The 17,453-nt window shown below is 45.5% G+C and overlaps 1 protein-coding gene across 3 annotated transcripts in view; it reads right to left on the reverse strand.

Moving 5' to 3' along the window:
* The window catches only part of FAM219A (family with sequence similarity 219 member A), a 97,055-nt gene that overhangs the window by 41,805 nt on the left and 37,797 nt on the right, over window positions 1–17,453 (reverse strand). For all 3 annotated transcript variants that reach the window (XM_038170048.2, XM_038170047.2, XM_038170046.2), the window contains exon 2: window positions 2,051–2,150. In XM_038170048.2, the coding sequence (XP_038025976.1) occupies window positions 2,051–2,150 (100 nt within the window). The remainder of the gene's footprint in view (window positions 1–2,050; window positions 2,151–17,453) is intronic.

The following is a 17,453-nucleotide window of genomic DNA, read 5'->3' on the forward strand; positions in this document are numbered from 1 at the left end:
TGTTTTTCTCATTTCTATTATTTCAGTTTTCATGCCTTTTCTCTGTGGTATTCCTAAGTCTTTAATGTACTGATGTCTCCCTCCAACTCCCTCCTGCTTTTTGTCCCTTTGTCATTAATGAACTTCTAAAAGTGCTGGAGACTGCTGGAGAAGTCCATTAACAATCTCCTTTCTTCTGATAGTTTCTCCTTCACTACCTAATGTGAAGTGAATTCCCGGGGTTCTCAATTCACTGCCTCTGGTTATGCACTTACTTTATAAAACTGAAATTTGTTACAGATCTATTTTAAATTACCTTTACATTTAATTTGCATGAATCAAACTTATTATCTCTGAATCCAAATCTCTTTCTGATGATCAGATCTTCTATAATGTCCTCATGTGTTACCAAAGCCAAGTCTAAAATAAGCACCATTTTCTGTCACATTAGTGAATCTCTGGAGGATATCTTTATTGTCTAGAAATGCAAGAATGTCTCAGACCTACCAATAATAGTATCAATTGCTCTCCAACCTAATTCCTGATGTTAAATTATCCAAAACAACTACTGCAGTAGTAATTATCTCTCTAATAACATTACAGAACTCTTTCGGTAGTGAAAAGGGATCCTGGTGGCATATGGCATGCTGGCAGTGATTATCTTTTACCAAACTGTGAGTTGAGCTGTCATTAACACATACTGCTGCTTTCTGCCATTTCCTGAAAAGCAGCTGCCTGTTTTAGAGTACTTATGATTGCTATTGCAGGACAGATCTACTGTCCCAGTGCACTTGCTCATATCCTCTATCAGTAGTTCAAGGTTTTCCACTTTGCTGCACAACCTTGCTGCATTTGCACATCCAACTTTATGTCTTTTCCTCCCTAGTCACTCTTTCTTCAAGATCATTATTCAAATACTTTATTTCCCTTTGCTGTTCATAAATCTAGTCTACAAGATTCTTTTATGCACTGCAATGACCAGATTTGTCTATTATTCAATCTCCCATAAACTCCATCAGAGTCTTGAGACTGCACAAATGCTTCCAGACTTTCACTGGTGTTTGTTTAAGGCTCCTCTTACCAATGAAGCCAACACCACTGTTTGCTGTAGTACTTCAGGTCCTTGGGTAAAACCTACCTATTGATAAGATCTCTTCATAACCACATAACAATGCTCACATGTTCCCAAATCTTGTTCAGACTTTAGTTGTCTGCTGACCTTCCTTGTCATTCATTTGGTAGGCCCTAGGGCTTTGCCACTGAACATCTGGGCATCCGCTTTTTTCAGAGCCTTCCCTGACATGGAACAGTCACCCTCAATCAGCTCCAGCAGCATCCCATCAATGTCATTTATTCTGATGTGAAGGACAACTAGGGGACTGCTTCCTGCTCCCATCTGGACATTTCCCAGACCATTTTTTACCCATGCTATGAGCAAAAAGAACACTATTCCTTTGACATGCCCCTTGTCAGGGTTTTGAGTCTGTATGGCACAACAGTGGCTCAGGTTTTGGATGCAGGATGGCAATGTGTGGATTGCTGTCCTCTGGTAAGCATGAGCTTCGTGTGAAAGCAGTGTATTTCTGCTTCCAGAACTTTAGACACAGTGCTCAGAAATAGCATGAGTATTTCTTTGTGAACCATTACAAACCTAGAGTCCCTCTACCTCACAACAACACAGTTTTATCTTTTCCTGGTAATGGTCCAAGGCTCTGTTCTTCTCCCTTCTGTTTGCAGTCATCCTGTCCACTTTTTACAGTCCCTCCATATTATCTTAATTCTTTTTCTGGCCAAGCCTTAATCTTAGCTAGATGAAATCCTGTAGATTTAAAAAGCTGTTCCTTCCTTTTCAGGAAGACCTCTACCACAGCTCAAGACAGAGTGTCCTTCAATATTTGTAGGTCACTTCCCTGAGCAGCAGAATCACACTGATAAACTGCTCTGTGAGATTTCTGAGCTGAGCTGGCATGTTCATCCATACAAATGGAGATCTGCTTATGATCCCACTAGCACCGCACCATATTACAGACCTTAGATTCAGCCTTCTTGGTCTTCATGAGCAAAGACTCACCTAATTTCACTTGGAGTGGGGACGGCTTATAGTTCATGGCTACAGTCTCTCCCTCTCTCGTATCACAATCTCTGTCCGAAATAGATGCAGCTGTTGGATCCTGTGGAGATATAAAACAAAACAGAACAGAACTGTTAAGTTAAAAAGTTATGCAGTCACTTCTCTAACTGGCTACTAGGCTACTCCATCCCCACCCACATTCAGAGGAAGCAGAGAGCATGCTGGTGTTTTAAATGGCTGAAACCTAGGGGAAAATCACAGAACTTTGGAAGCAAGTTTACTATGTTAAAAGTACCTCTGAAAATGCCAGATTTCAACATCAGACATCATGACGGATGATACTGGGAATATAATACGGAGCGTACATCACCAGATCAAAATCAGCCTGGCCTGGCAATAGTCCCAAGCCATTTTCATGTGATGACTTCTTTGGTGTGTCGTATGAAATACACTTACAGTTTCAACTGAGTTCTAAACGGATCAGTCAACCTCATGATTAAAACTAAAAAGCTCGTGACCAGCTGTGTGAAAGTCTTGCCCAGAAGGAATTAAGACCAAATAACAAGGTGAATTCAATCTCTGATCCATCTTGGAGAAGACTGAAGAAGCCTGTACTCCCCATACTGGACCTATTTTGTGGCTAAATGGGAAGATTTAATTTCAGTATCTGTCAGCACAGTACCTTTTACTGGAATCCCCCTAAAACAAAAGCTCCCAAAACTTAAATCTGCTCCATTGTGGCCTCTTGCAGACAACCTAATTCCGGTAGTGCTGTACTCAACGTTACAGTGCATCAGAGCATTCATACACAGACAAGCTACCAAGTCACTTGGCTTTACCACTGATAAATGTATTTAAAATCCTTTCACATCAAATTTCAAACCTGTTGGACCTAACTCTATTTAGCACTACTGATCTTCTGATGTGTTCACTTCTTCCCACCTAGAAGCTACAAACTAAATTGAACATGCACACGTATATATACATATATGGGTAAATGAATTCTGGATTATATTAGGTACATCTGGACAGGGAAAACAAGCATCCAATATTAAGTCCAATATCTGAAGAAACCATCAGTTTGTAGAAATGGAACAAGGCATGGAAGACTAAATATCAGTAAATACCACTCCAAACTGGCTAATTAATATAATCCATCTCTCAGTTTTTGGAGTTTGTATTATTTTATGGATTTTCTAGTAAAAATGTAACCCATGATTTGGCACTGACACCTGTATGCAATGCTAACCAGTCAGTGAGTTTCAAAGCAAAGGACTGTTGCTCTTCTGCCTCAGAAAGAAATCCCTCTGTGAGCTCAGTGAGTTCTCCTTCAGTCAGTAAGCTCTGCAGAAAAGGACTGAGGAGTCCCAGTGGACACCAAGCCGAAGGTGAGACAGCAATGAAGGGTGGAAGGGCAACAGCATTCTCAGCTGCATTAGGCAAAGCATTGCCAGCAGGTCAACAGAGATGATCCTTCGCCTCTACTCAGCACTGGGGAGGCTGCACCTGAGTGCTAGGTCCAGTTCCAGGACCCTCAGGGCAAGAGAGACATGGACACACCAGGGAGAGTCCAACAGGGGACCACCACGATGATCAGGGTGCTGGAGCACCTCTCCTGTGAGGAGAGGCCGAGAGAGCTGGGGCTGTTGAGGGGGGACAAGAGGCAGCTCAGGGGGATCTCACCAATGTCTGTAAATACCTGGAGGGAGGGTGCAAAGAGGACGGAGCCAGGCTCTTCCCAGTGGTGCCCAGTGCCTGGACAAGAGGCCATGGGCACAAACTGGAGCACAGGAGGTTCTCCCTGACCACCAGGAAGCACTGCTGTATTGTGTGTGTGACAGAGCACCAGCACAGGTGGCCCAGAGGGGCTGTGCAGCCTTCCTCCTTGGAGATCTTCAAAATCAACCTGGACTGGGCCTGGGCACCCTGCTCTGGGTGTCCCCGCTTGGGCAGGTGTTGGACCCGAGGGACCCAGAGCTCCTGCCCACCTCAGCCACTTGGTGTTTCTGTGAGCCACCATCCCTTCCACCCCAGTGCCTGCCTTCTCTTTGCTCTTTCTAATTCTTAAGTACAGTGTGTTAAAAAGAGCTAAAGAGATAAAATATGATTCTTGAATTAGGCACTATCTTAATAGAAACTGGTCAAATACCACATGCAGCATTATTTTATCAAAATTCTGCTCCCTTGCACTGGCCAGTAGACGTTCTTTGACAGCACTTAAAATGGATGGGGCTTATAAGACTCTGCATTCAATGACACAAAATAGATAACACTGAACCTTCCTCTAAAATGTAGCCACTGCCAGAGTAGTGCAGCAGCAGTTTAATAATATGGTGAGAAAGGTTACAGTAACTTGCAGACAACCGAGCCAGTATCCGGGAGAACATGATTAGGTGTGAATAATAAATCACATGGACTTAAGGTTAAAAAAACTATTTTTACGAAGAAAAATGCCAGGTTTTTAATAGCCACACTGAAGGAGAAAGTATGGCAGCTGAATGGTAAAAGTACAACAGTTGAAATTAAATGAAGATAAAAGTGGCAGACAGAAAAAAAAAAATCCCAGTTTCACAAATGAAAATGATGAGCTGCAGCTGGCTTCTGTCACTCAAGGAAGAGATCCTGGATGACAGGTTCCGTGACATGGCCAGAATGACACAGACCAGGACTCTTCAGCCAGGAAGAGATAATGGATGGGGGACCTGGGAGAAGTTTGAATGATCCAGAGTGGGATGAGAAGGTGAACAGGGATCAGCCAGCCTTTATTTTCTACAAGAAAGGGCTATCAGATGGCAGTTAACATGCAGCAGCCGGAAACAAACTCAGTACTTCTCCATACAACAGCTGACAGGCTACTGTGGATGCTAAAAGGGGCTGAGGAAATGGTGAGATAAATGCATGGAAGGGATATCCATGAGAATTACCAAATACTGAAGTGCTGCTGCCAGCTTAGGCAGCCCTAGAGGCACAGATCTCTGGAGAGAGTGAACCAGGGAGGTAATACTGGGACCTGTTCTCATCCTCATGGGGACACGATAAAGGGGTAGGTGAGACCTTTCATCGGACTAGTCTATGCCAGGAAATCATTTCTAAGGCCTAAAATGTTGCCTTTCTGCCTCAGCACACCTCTCTGCTACATCAGACCCGCGTGGGCACACATTCCTGCTGCACAGCACTCACGACGGGCACAGAGGGACCCTGCAGCAACAGCAGCCACCACTGCGGTGCACGGGCCAGGCTGGCTCCCTGTGAATTGCAAAACTGCACCAAAAGGACACTGAGCTGGGTCAGGGACAGCATCCCCAGCACTAGTGTGCCTTGCCTGTGGCACTGGCATAACCCTGATTCTGCAGCGAAGCGCAGGGCTCGAGATAAGCACAAGCACAACAGCATTCCTGTGGTTCAGCTAGGACTGACCCCTCGCCTCCGTGCATACCGAATGCACGCATTTCTCTCTCTGTAGCAAATCTAACCAGAGAAATATTTACTTGACTAATTAGTCTTTTGCTTGTGGATGCCTACAAGCAGACCGAGGTTCACTGTGTGCTTTTGTTACTGGAATTCACTTGTGGCTTTATCCTTTTTTACAAGCCTTCCTTAGGCAATGCGTTCAGCTCAGACCAGGGTGTCAGTCACAGCTATGCGGCGTCACCTGTCCCAGGCCAGGTGATGTGATTTCTCTGCTCCCTTGGAGGCAAACAAGACTCCCAATCAAAAGGCAAGTGGCTGCAGGGGCTCTAAAATGGCTCTGGAAGTTTAATACATTTTAGGTGGTTGTTTTTTTTTTTTTTTTTGGCTGTTCCTGAGACCTCCTTATGCCTCCTAGGGAAAAAAAAAATACATTCAATCAAACCACTGCATGAACATTTGGCTGGGGCCAGAGTTTAATCAAAGTTTTCTCCCCACATGCTCACAGCTTAATTGGGCACGGGTAACAGCAGCATTTGAACGGTGGGGTGTTTCCTTATCAGTTTGTTCTTCTTCTGGGCTGAACACAATGGGCCTTGAAAACTCTGCCTCCTGCCAGGTACAGCCACGTCCTGCAGTGAGTACAGCGTGCCGTGTCTGAACATCAGAAATTAGTTCCAGTGAACCTTCATGGTACAGCAGCAGTGTGAATCCCTGGTATGCAAGGGCATGGAGAGGAGCTGAAACCACTTTAAACTTAAATCAGGTGGTGCTCAGTAGGGTTTTTATTCCTCCTCTGTTCCACTCCCCTTCCCCTTTCCAGGTCAACAGTCTTTTTACTCTTACTGCCTGCCTCTCCCAGTAGCCCACACTGACCATGGGGTGGAATAACCCCAAACAGCCAGCAAACTCCAGTGTTTGAGCAATGGAGCTGGGTGCAAATACACCCTTGAAGCACCTTTGGAAGTGCAGCTTCCTTTCACTTCCCTCACAGTCAACACCTCTGACATCTTGTGAGCTTAACAAGCCTACCCCGTGACTCCTCTGGGACCCCAGTGCATGTGGAAGGCAACGAGCACACAGTTTTTGTGGCCTTCAGCTGCCCCTTAAGAGCAGGGCTGGTAACAGAGATGTCTCTACCTGCCCACCTTTCCAACCCTCAAGATCAGTCATTCCTGCAGCCACTAGAAGATGCTCTCCACTCTGCTATCTGTGGGAGTTCTGTGATCATTAAAGCAGCTCAGCTTTTTGATAAGCAGAGGGGGCAGAGTGCCCTCACACTCTGATCTCACAGAAAGACACAACATACAAGGTTGTACCCATCACTTCTCTCCTCAGTTCAGAGGCATCGGTCTAATTATCAGCAGCCTAATTATTATGATCTGTCTGCTCAAGAATATCATCCAGTTAGCTTTGTCTCTCTCCAATACAAGCCGATGATATGCTTGCTGACTCGTGCCCAACTTAAAGATGCTGTAAGTCCTGGTACCAACGCGTGCGTGACAGCCTACAGCAAGCGCCTGCAGCCCAGCAGGCTCCTGCTCTCTGAAGCTGCCCATGTGGATCACATGCTGCAAGCAAATGCTAACAAGAAAGGACAAGCCCAAGTGTTTTGCTTTTTTCCCCCACATAAAACAATGAGCTTGAAAATTTGATAGATGTTCTGTGCATGAGAGACTGACTTAGCTCAAAAACAAGTGAGAAACTCATGCACCTCAAACGCAAGGCATACGTTCAGGTCACTGAGAAGTTTCTATCATTCCCGTGTTGTCATCCCAGACTACGGGGCTAGACGTTGCTCCTGCTAATAGATATTCACATCTTCATTCTCTCTGCCCTGGGAACAGAAATCACACACTTCTTGCAGATTTGCTCTGCCTCAAGCTGTGACATACACACAAGGTTGTCCTGAGAAACACAGCTGTGGATGGCATGCTTGCAGGGAAGGGACTCTGATGTGCATAGCTAGGTATGTAAAAGCACAGCCTCACAGTATTTTAGACAACAGACCTCTGAAGCCTTTAGGTACCACTACAAAATAAACATGAAATATCTATAAGCATAGAGTGTAAAAAAACCCACGAAACACAAACTAAAACACTGGGAATTGAGATGTACAAGGTGTGCACAGATTTGTGTAGTCTATGTGGGAAAGCGTAAAAGTAGAGGGATAAAGGATGAGAGATTTATAGTGAATCAAGCTGAACAATGGTCAGTAATGGCATATTCTAGAAGAGAAAGGGAAGTGGCACAGGGGGATGTACAGCAGGAATGTAACCTGCAAACCTCACAAAAGTCTCTCATGCTCTCCTCTCTATCCCTCAGGCTCCAGCTTAAACATTCTGGTTTGGAGCCCATTATTTCAAGTAAGATGTAATCCCTTCGGCTCTCTTATGGATGAAAGCTTGAAGCTACAACCATCCAGGAATACTAGAAGAATGGATTTGCTCAGAGAAGAAAGGGGAAGTCTAAGGAGTCTCATAATAGCTGTCTTCAGATACGTAAAGAACTGCTGCAGAGAAAAAGGTATCTTCTTTTTTTTCCCTCATGTTTCTGATCACCAGAACAAGAAACGATTACCTTAGACTGCAAAGTTGCAAGGAAATATCAGGGTTCTTCTTTAATAAATGTGGAGTGATGATTTAATGAAGCGATAGTGAAATGGCTTTAAATGACAGGAAAAGGTTCAAGTGCTAATACTATTTCAGTTCAGATTCTAAAGCAGGGCTTGGAAAAGATATCAAATGCTGGAGGATTCTCACATGTATGAAACACAAAAACATATGAATTGTCAGATCAGAGGCCCAGGAAGGTCAGTAGAAAATTATAGAAAAATTCGTAAACCAAATGTCTGGCTACGAAGGAGCAAAACACCGCATGGTAGGGGTAGGTTTCTATAGCCCTGGTATCTCCTAGAGACATCGCAGGCAATGACAGATCCTGTATTTATGCAAAATGGACTATAGGAGGAGAAACAACTTAGGGAAACTGTTAAGTGGCTATTGTGGCTGTAAGGTTTTGTAGTTTATCTGGCTTGCAGTACAAAACATTCAGGTGACAAGGCAACAGATGCTCCCCTGATGCAGGAGCCAGTGGTGCCATGAAGCTGAACAAAGCCAAAACATCCCTTTCATACCCCAGCATTATTGCTCAGGGTGTCAGAGCTACTGGGTCAAGGAACCAGGAGCACAAGTGTACACCCTGTAGTACTCAAAGCTTGGCCTAGAAAGAATGCAAACTCTTTCAAACAGCGAAGTGTGACACTAATAGCAGACAGTGAGCTAAAGCTGGAGTCCCCTAGCACTAATCTGTCCAGGCTAGAGAAAGCTGTACTGCAATGCACCTTTAGCTGCTGCCCCCCAGCTTTTCTGGGGCCCATCCTGGATGGGATGGCAGAGGCTGTATGTCCTCAGGACATATGTATGTATGTATGTATGACCTCCATCCAGCTGCCCTCAGCTGCCTCTAACCACTCACTCCCCCATCCTTCTTTAGAGGAGAGGAGCCCAATTCTGAGCCAGACAGAACACCAGCTAACCATGGGAACAAGACTTTATCCAAATTTCCTAACCATTTCCAAGGATCATGGCTGGTCTTCACCTTCCCTCTGGGAGATCCGGAGAAGAACATGTTTTTTCTCTCACATGTTGAATAAGTCTAGACATGCATGACCAGAGCAGAAGGCTCCCAGGACATCATGGTCAGCACTTTTCATCAGCGTATGCACCTTCTGAGCATTGCAACTTTGTACCTAGAGAAAATAAGTGGCATTTTGGTGACACAGCAAGTGATGCACCAAAATATACTCTGATAACTACTGACTCAGTTTCAAAAAAGTAATAAACAACAACTGTTTATTGACATTCTGCTAGCTCTGCCAATGTACCAGTTACAACACTGCTGGTTTTATTTCCTGAGCAACTGCTGAACAAATCTAAATCTTACTGAATAGTAACAAAGCAGGCCTGCAATATCCACTACAGGATCCAGGTTTCAAGCACAATTCATTTATAAGACAAACCAGTATTTGAAGCCATTTTTTCATCAACTGAAACCAGCAGAGTTATTATTGCTGTGTGATTAAAACCTCAAGCCTAATTAATTAAACTCAACCAGCTCAACTGCACTGGCATTACATTCTACTGTGTACACCCACAGCAGGTGAAGCTTAATCCTCTGGCAGGTAATGAGGAGATCAGGTCTTTGCTTTGTTTAAAAGGGGTCCAGAAGAGAAGTGCCACTCAGCCTTCCTGTGCCGCCGTGCTTGTTGACACACTCCCGTGAAGCCCTGTAAGAGGAGTGTCTGGCTTCCATGTGCAGGCTGAACAAAACTCAACAGGCAGAAAGGCGTAAGTGAACAAGAAGTTTCAAACGTCTGTTTTCCTAATCAGAAATGACATTTGCAGCACAGGGAAGAAAGTCCCTTTTTTTAGATGATGATGTATGACTAATCCTAGGAGTCCACGGTAACAGAGGAAGCACCAAATCTGTAAGTAGACTGAACGCTTTGGGAAAGCGACTGAGGGACAAGGAAGAAAAATGGGAGTAATTACATGATTTCTGTTAGATTTCCCTCAGAGAAGCCAGCAGCACAAGCAGCCCCCGGTCCTTTCCTTTCAATCATGACAGAGTATTTAACACTGTATTTCCCTCCAGGCTCTTCTCACACGCAAGCATAAGCCATCCCTTTTATCACACGCATTTATAGGTTTGGTATCTTGTGCTAACTTTACTGGACTTAAATTGGATCATTAACATTGCAAATTACAGAAATACCACATTGCACTCCCCAATGCCTGCAGCACTTGACAAGTGGCTGGCATGCAATAACTGTTTAAAACCAGCTATTAACTGAGGTATGTTTTCAGAATGCTTCAATACCAAAACATTTCCCTCCATATAAAGGTTATATACATGAGGGCATTACACCTTTCCTTTTGTACCTCTGATTATACATCCACGGCTCTGAGGACCAATGAGGCATGATTATTCAAGGCAATACAGCATCACAAATTCCTTGGTAGCTGTTTTCAAGAGTCAGTTTAGCAACTGGTGTGTGGCCAAAGCAGGACCTCAAAACCAACCAAGCAACTTTATAATTGTTTTCTAAACGTCGACTTTGGAGGGAGGATATATTCAAAATGATTAAAAGAGCCAAGGCTGCAGTGTGTTTGAAGGCTGGGGGCTGGAATAGGTGCCTGGGCTTCCACAGGCACCTCCTATAGGAAACTGCAGTGCTCAGCCGCAGCGTGGCCGCTAAGGTACAACAGCAGGAACTTTTAGGGTTTAAATTCATGCTTGTTGCTAACTTTCTAGAGCTTTCAAAGGTGCGCCTCATTTCTTCAAAGCTTTAGAGAGGCATCATCAAGAGTAAAACTATTTTAAAAAATTTAAACTCGTTTAAAAAATGAGTTTTCTGCCAGAGAGGATCTGTGCTTCATTCCCATGAATGGCCTTAATACCCAGAGAAAAAAGTTGAGAGTGTGCAATGTAAGTGGTGCCATGCCATGGTCATGGGCATATAGAGAATGGTTTACTGATCCTCTCATGCCGCTGGCCTCTCTGCACACAGCAAGGCTCTTCCAGCTGTACATGAAAGATGAGATCAAAGCTTGCCCGATGGAAACATTAAAAGCGTTGGCTGGTTCCGGCAGGCACTGCAGCGATGAGATATTCCGACAAAAATGTCCCAGCACAACACAAATGACAGTACGAGAGCCCTGTTCCAGTGATGTAAGTTCTCCAATATCCTGGAGACTGGATAACCACCTTCATAGACAAAATCCTGTGTTGCTAGGCTTCCAGTGCCTCTGGAAGTAAGAACAATAGCAGGAAAAGGCTGGGCTGGCTCCACATCCATACCTTTCAAGAGTCCCAGGGCTTCAGTCAGTGGTTCAATGTTGCAGTTATGGTGTTTGTTTTTTTTTCATAGAAAGGCAGCTGATTTTTACACATTCAATTTCTATGTGTGTAAGGTGAACAAGGTCTTGCTTTTTGCTCTGGACTACCCCCAGCACACCTTTAATCCATTTCCTCAGAGCCTCTTCTGAGCTGTTTGACTGCTCCTCCTGTTCAGTTCTTCTCCAGCAATCTTTCTTCATTCTGCCTTGCTCTTGCCTCTTTGCTCACCCCACTCAAGGACAGCAGCGGTGTCTGGCTGCACAGGCTCCCTGGCTGAGGTCTCAAGTCAACAGGGAGACCCACACATTTGACAACAGTCTGCTGAGGCTCAGCTTGATGTCAGGCACTTCTGGAAGGAAAATGAGATGTGTGAAGACCGTAGATCTTTTTTGTCAGCTTCTGGATTGATGTCTAAGCCACAGGATATCTTCTCCATTGCATACCTACTCTGTGTTTGCCAGATCCTACCTTTCAACTCAAGGCACCCTGGGCAGGCTGCTTGCTGTCTCAACAAGCTGTGCTTTTACGCCTCCAGTTTACTCAGCCTGCACTCACAATCAAGGACAAGGAGGGATATTATGAGGGCTTTCAGCAGGGAATCACTGCATCTCCCTTTAGCTACTCATCCAAAACTGGCCCAGGAAAAGAGAGAAAGTCACCAGCAGGGAAATCCCAAGGGCTCAGCTCCTTGCTTTCTAGGGAAGCTGAAGGTCTGGGAATGCTGCTATAGCAAATGTGAACAGTCAGGATGTTGAATGCAAGTACTGTTGAATTTGACCAACATCAAAGGCACTTCTGGTGCCAGAAAGGAGAGGCACAGAGAAAGCTAGGCAAAAGAGACAGGCTGCAAAGTAGTGTCCAGACAAGGCCCTGCAGGAGCAGTGTGGAGACCCATGGCTCTGGCAGGAAGGTTTCAAGAGATTTCTTGTGAATAATGGATGCCCAATGACATCCAAAGCCATTTAACAAACCTAAAAACCTTGACTCTTCCAACACAACCCAAAAGACCAACAGCACAGACTCGTGCACTGAGCGTACCTCTCATGCTGCAGACAGAAGGAGATCTCGGTGGTGGCCACCAGCCTGGCCAGAGCAGAGGACTCCTCCAGCCCATGGTTTCATACCCACCCAGGTGTGAAGAGGTATATCCTGACCCCATAACCCAGGCTGATGGACTCAGGAGTCTGCCAGGTAACACCAACAACTTCGAGAAGGCAGCATGGGCAAGGACTGCTCTTGTCCTCACCTCACCATGCTTTATTTCAAAGCCAGCAGCACATTGCTCAGAGCACGGCCAAGGAGGCCACTTGCCCATCCTGCAAAGGTAGATCCTAGCACGAAGATCTTACTGTTTTCTCTCCACTAGCACAGAAAACAAAGCTGCCAAGCAGAGTGCTCAGCAGCCTCTTCCTCTTTAGCACAGCGCTTTGAACTTGTCCCAAGAGATGGTGAGCTCAATCATCAGATTTCCATATTTATAAGGAGAGAGTTTCTGTTTAGCCAAGCTTGTGAGAGAAATAACCCCACAAACAGCAGCAGAAGCAGCAGCACAGCAAACCCGTCTGAGGGGTGGGGATGCGAAAGCCGAGGCTGATCTCCAGCAGCTCTGCCTCGGCACGGCTCTTGAGAAATTCGGAGGGCACAAAACGTTTTGGCTTCTAAAACAGGAGCCCACCTTGCCTCCACACCTGTGTCGCTGTGACTAATTAGCAGCCAGAGGATATGGGTTCTCCTCTGATAAAGCGCTGTTTGGCTCGGCTCTCCCCTGACATGTTTGTATTAGAAATATCTCGTTATGTGACTAATCAGGGAAGCCGAGACGAAGGCACAGGAGCCGACTTAAAGGGAAATTGCTTATTTTTATGAACACAGCTCATAAGTTATTCTGCCTCCAAAGGGCAGAGACACTTCTTTCCCTCATAGTCACTTCCCTGGCTGCAGAGGGCCAGGACAGCTCGACACTGCAGCCGGGCCCGGCCTCTGTGAGGTGCTTGACAGCCGCAGCACTGTCGGAGGCTGCGGATGGGAAGTGACAAGCGTGGTTAGGGTTTAACCACGTTGAGCTTTGAGCTGGTGGCACGCAAAATGCCAGCCATGTCCCCGGCTGTCCCTTGAGAGCAAAGGAAGATATTTAGCGCTGTTATCTCTCACACAGTGCAGCAGCCTGAGCGAGGACCAGTGCATGCCTTAAATACTGAGGTAAACCCGTCTTGGCAGGAACTGTTTGAAATAAAGGCAAGCAGACAGCATTTAACTGCATGAGGAGAGCGATTTTTAAGGGGAGATTTGTTTCTCTCCACGTTCCCTGCAATGGAGCTGGTCTCCATCCGGCCCCAGCTTGCCTCCTCAGCCTCCCGTTGACAGCGCCAGAAAGAGATATCAGGCCAGACAGCTTCCGCCTCGCTTCTCCTTTGAAGGCAGCCCCTTTATCAGCCTAAATCAAGCCATCTGTCCCCGGCCCCCTCCGAGGCGATGCAGCAGATTGCAGAGGAAACACTGCGCGAGGTGGGACCAGGAGGTCAAGGAAGCTCCTCGTGCGCACAAAAAGCCAAACCAGACCCCCTTCCCACAGCGCCAGGGGAAAGCCCTTGAGCTGGGAAGGGAGATGAAAGGGTGACCACTGCCATCAGTGCTCCCGGGATGGGCTCAGACACACTCACTGGCCCCTGCTGCCCGGCTCCCTCTGGGCTGCTGCTCCTTCTGCTGCGGAGACGTGGAGCAGCCCCAAAGCCCTGCATGGGGGCTCCCAGAGGCTTGCTGGAAGGCAGGCTGCTGCGAGACACGCAGGGCTTTGCTTGCTTTGCTTGCTGAGCATGACCGCCCAAATCTTTTCATTTTTTTTTTTTTTTTTTTCATTTGCCAAATGTCTATTCTCTGGGCCAAAATTCTGTACTCCAGCTAGTTCTCAACCTTTTTTTTTTTTTTTTTAACATCAATATATAATTTAATAAACACAAATATGTTTTCTTGTTGGGGTGGGATGCTGGGAATATATTTTGTCACCTTCAGCTAAGCGATAGCCCCTCAGTAATCGCAGGCTCAGGGTGATAAGGTCAGGGGGCTGAGGAAGGAGGGGAGCCAGAGTCTGCTGGTAGGACTCAAGCTGGATGAGGATGGGGGAAATGGATGGGATGGCTAGCAAGGAGGGGCTGAAGGATGTTCCTGGACAGATCCAAGAAGACAACGAAGAGACAGGACGGGGATGGTGAGTGTACCATTGCTGTTACTTCCCCAGCTGTGTTAAGCTCTAAAAGCCCTCCTGCACTGATGAGAAATCAGCAGGATTTAGTAACCTTGCTGTCCCTGCGGCCTGAGCTTAGCTAGGGCTAGTGGCACAGAGCTGAGCGCTCAGACAGCCCTGATCCATGCTGATGCTGCTGTGCCAGGTCACGCTGGACTCGCTTTATAGCCCATTTTCCTCTGTTAAAACTGCAGGGAACTGACATTACAAGAAAAAACCCCAAAACCAGCATGGCTGGTTAGCCAAACTCCGAAATACAGCGGCTGCAGACTAATTTGAGTCCTTGCAACCTAAGTGCTATAAAACAGTCTTTAATGACACACTCACGTAACCTCTTTTCCTCGGTAATTCAGAGGACAGGACAGACCTATGCTGGAGATAAACCAGGGTTAAGCAACCAGGAAAGAGAAGCCCAAGTACGTGATTTCTTGTAGAAGCTGCAAGTCATGTAGGGAGCAGGGAAACAGAGTGCACAGGAGGAAAGATGATCGTGTGGTTATACAACCCAGGGCTGTCCTAGGGAACCAGGACCTTTACTCTTGAGCTCTTACGTGAAGTGTGCCAAGCCTCTTAAACTAGATTTCCCACAAAGGGTCACTAATAAGGTCTCTGTCCTTTCCTGGGCTCCTGGCTCATAGCCCTGGAGTGCAATTTGCTGAGTGCTGCTTGCAACTGCTACCAACGTGAGCGGGAGATGTGCTGTGAATAGGAGAAAAGCTATGAATCAGGAGGATAAAATAATCATCAGGCAATACGTATGCTGCACCAAAAACCCCAAATGATGTTCTGGCCTGAATTACTGCCTGCTTCAAGCTCTTATCCATGCAGCCACAAAATCATAGGAGAGAGGGATGTGATTTTGAAAGGGCTGGGGGATCTTGTGGGCTGTTTAATCCAGCCCCTCACCAGGCAAGAGCACTGCAGAGGTAAACAAAGACTTTGTGAAGTGCTCAGGCACCGTGTGTCCCTTCAAACACCAGAGAACAGCCCACAAAATGACAGACTTAGGGGTATTTTGACCTGCTGTGAACACCTAGACAGCCTGGCAGGCGCAATGAGACTATAGCAAAATCCAAAAAGCACTGCTTGTGAACAGAGCGAACCCTGTCCATCTGAACAAAGAAATGGTCTTGTTTCTAAACTATCTATAGTGCACAATGTCCATATCAGGAAGGAGGCTTAACGTGGCAGTTTGTAAGTAGCTCTAGGCATTCTCCTTAGAAATTAACTCTCTCCTTTTGGCAAGTGAAGCCTTGTGCCAGTGGGTCCATAAGCCATGGGAATGGGTTCACTTCCCAGCCTCTCCCCCTCACCCCACTGTAACTCAGCTTTGAGATCTGTGTTGTTCTAAGTTCTGTTTCGGAGTAGCAGTCTGGGTACCCACAAAAACCTTGTCTCCTTTTTCTACCTCCTTGATTATTTCCCTCCTTTTAGTATGCATCCTTTCATTTATTTCCTGAAGAAGAAACAATTCCACTATTTTCAGTCTCTTTCTTACCACCTCTTTCTGGTTCTACAACATCTTTTAGAAGGTGGGTGATCAGAAACAAATGCAATGTCCCAGGCACCACACTACTGATCTAGAACAGCTTTACAGTATTTTGTCTACTCTCTGCTCCCTGAACTTTTGTTTGCCTTTTTGTTTTTGTTGCCATGAAACCTAGATAGTTTAATTTGAGTTCCCGGCAGTGACGCTGAGCTCTTTCCCATGTGTCTCAGCTATCCTCCTTTTCATCTTTCAAAGCATTTTTGCAAGAGGTGTCTGAACCATTACCCCCTTTTATATCTGGCTAAGCTGAGACACAGAGAGGTGAAGCTGTTCAACACAAGAGCAGGAGAGCTGTGTCCTCCCCCCTGCTTTTGAGACGAGCATTTTCATAAACGCATTTCCACCAAATCCACTTGATAGCACGCACCAGAAAGCAGTGAGTACCAATATTGCACTTCTAACTACACTGCAGGGGAAGGAAAGTGGTCAGAAGCTGCAGTTCCAGGACCGTATTACAGTCCTGAAAAGTGGTTCCTTCCTGCAAGAACTTAATATTAAGCAGAAAATTACATAAACAAATCAAAAGTCTTTCAAGCCATATTGTTCCCCAGACATTTTAAAGGTTGGGTTCAGTATACAGGCTTGTTTCTTTTTCTTGTAATCTTTTTCCAGCAAAATGTTTTTTTCCAGAATTGCCTTGCAAACGGCTTCATGCTCTTTGCTCATTCAATTTTCTCAGGAACTTACTCCTTTCTCATTATCATCCAAACCACTGTAATTCAGACAGAGCTCCCCAAAGTGTCAATTATGTCACACATCCCTGATCAACGTAAATAATCGCCTCTCTACCAAGCTGTCACATCTGACAATTTCTGCTCCCTTTGAGTCTCATTTATATAAGGAGCTCACAATTAAGAGCAACACATGAGCTAAAAAGATAATAAAAAATGCACAACTTGCCTTAGTATCTTCCCCTATGGTACTTTCTCAGTTGTAGATGTTGAGGCTAAGTCCACATTTGTGTCTGCTTCTTTTGCTTTGTATGGAAAAGTGAAGACTAGAAATGAGTCAACAAAACAGAAGAATGGGATCTTCTGGAAGGGTTTCAATTTGACTTATAAGTTGCCTATAGAATTAATGCATGGGGAAGCATTAAGACGACCTCCTATTACCACAACAGTCTTTTTAGCTTCATGAGGATGGCTTAGAAAATACATCCAGATACAGGAGAGATGGTTCACAATAACTTTCTGTAAGAAAGGTCCCTTGAGTCTGGTTCTACCTCTTTGTCTTCATGGCTTTCAATTAACACTGCAGGTGGGCACAGAAACACTTTCAGCTCATTATTTTCTTTTCAAATACTG

The sequence above is a fragment of the Anas platyrhynchos genome, chromosome Z (genome assembly GCF_047663525.1).
Source record: "Anas platyrhynchos isolate ZD024472 breed Pekin duck chromosome Z, IASCAAS_PekinDuck_T2T, whole genome shotgun sequence".
Lineage (NCBI taxonomy): Eukaryota > Metazoa > Chordata > Aves > Anseriformes > Anatidae > Anas > Anas platyrhynchos.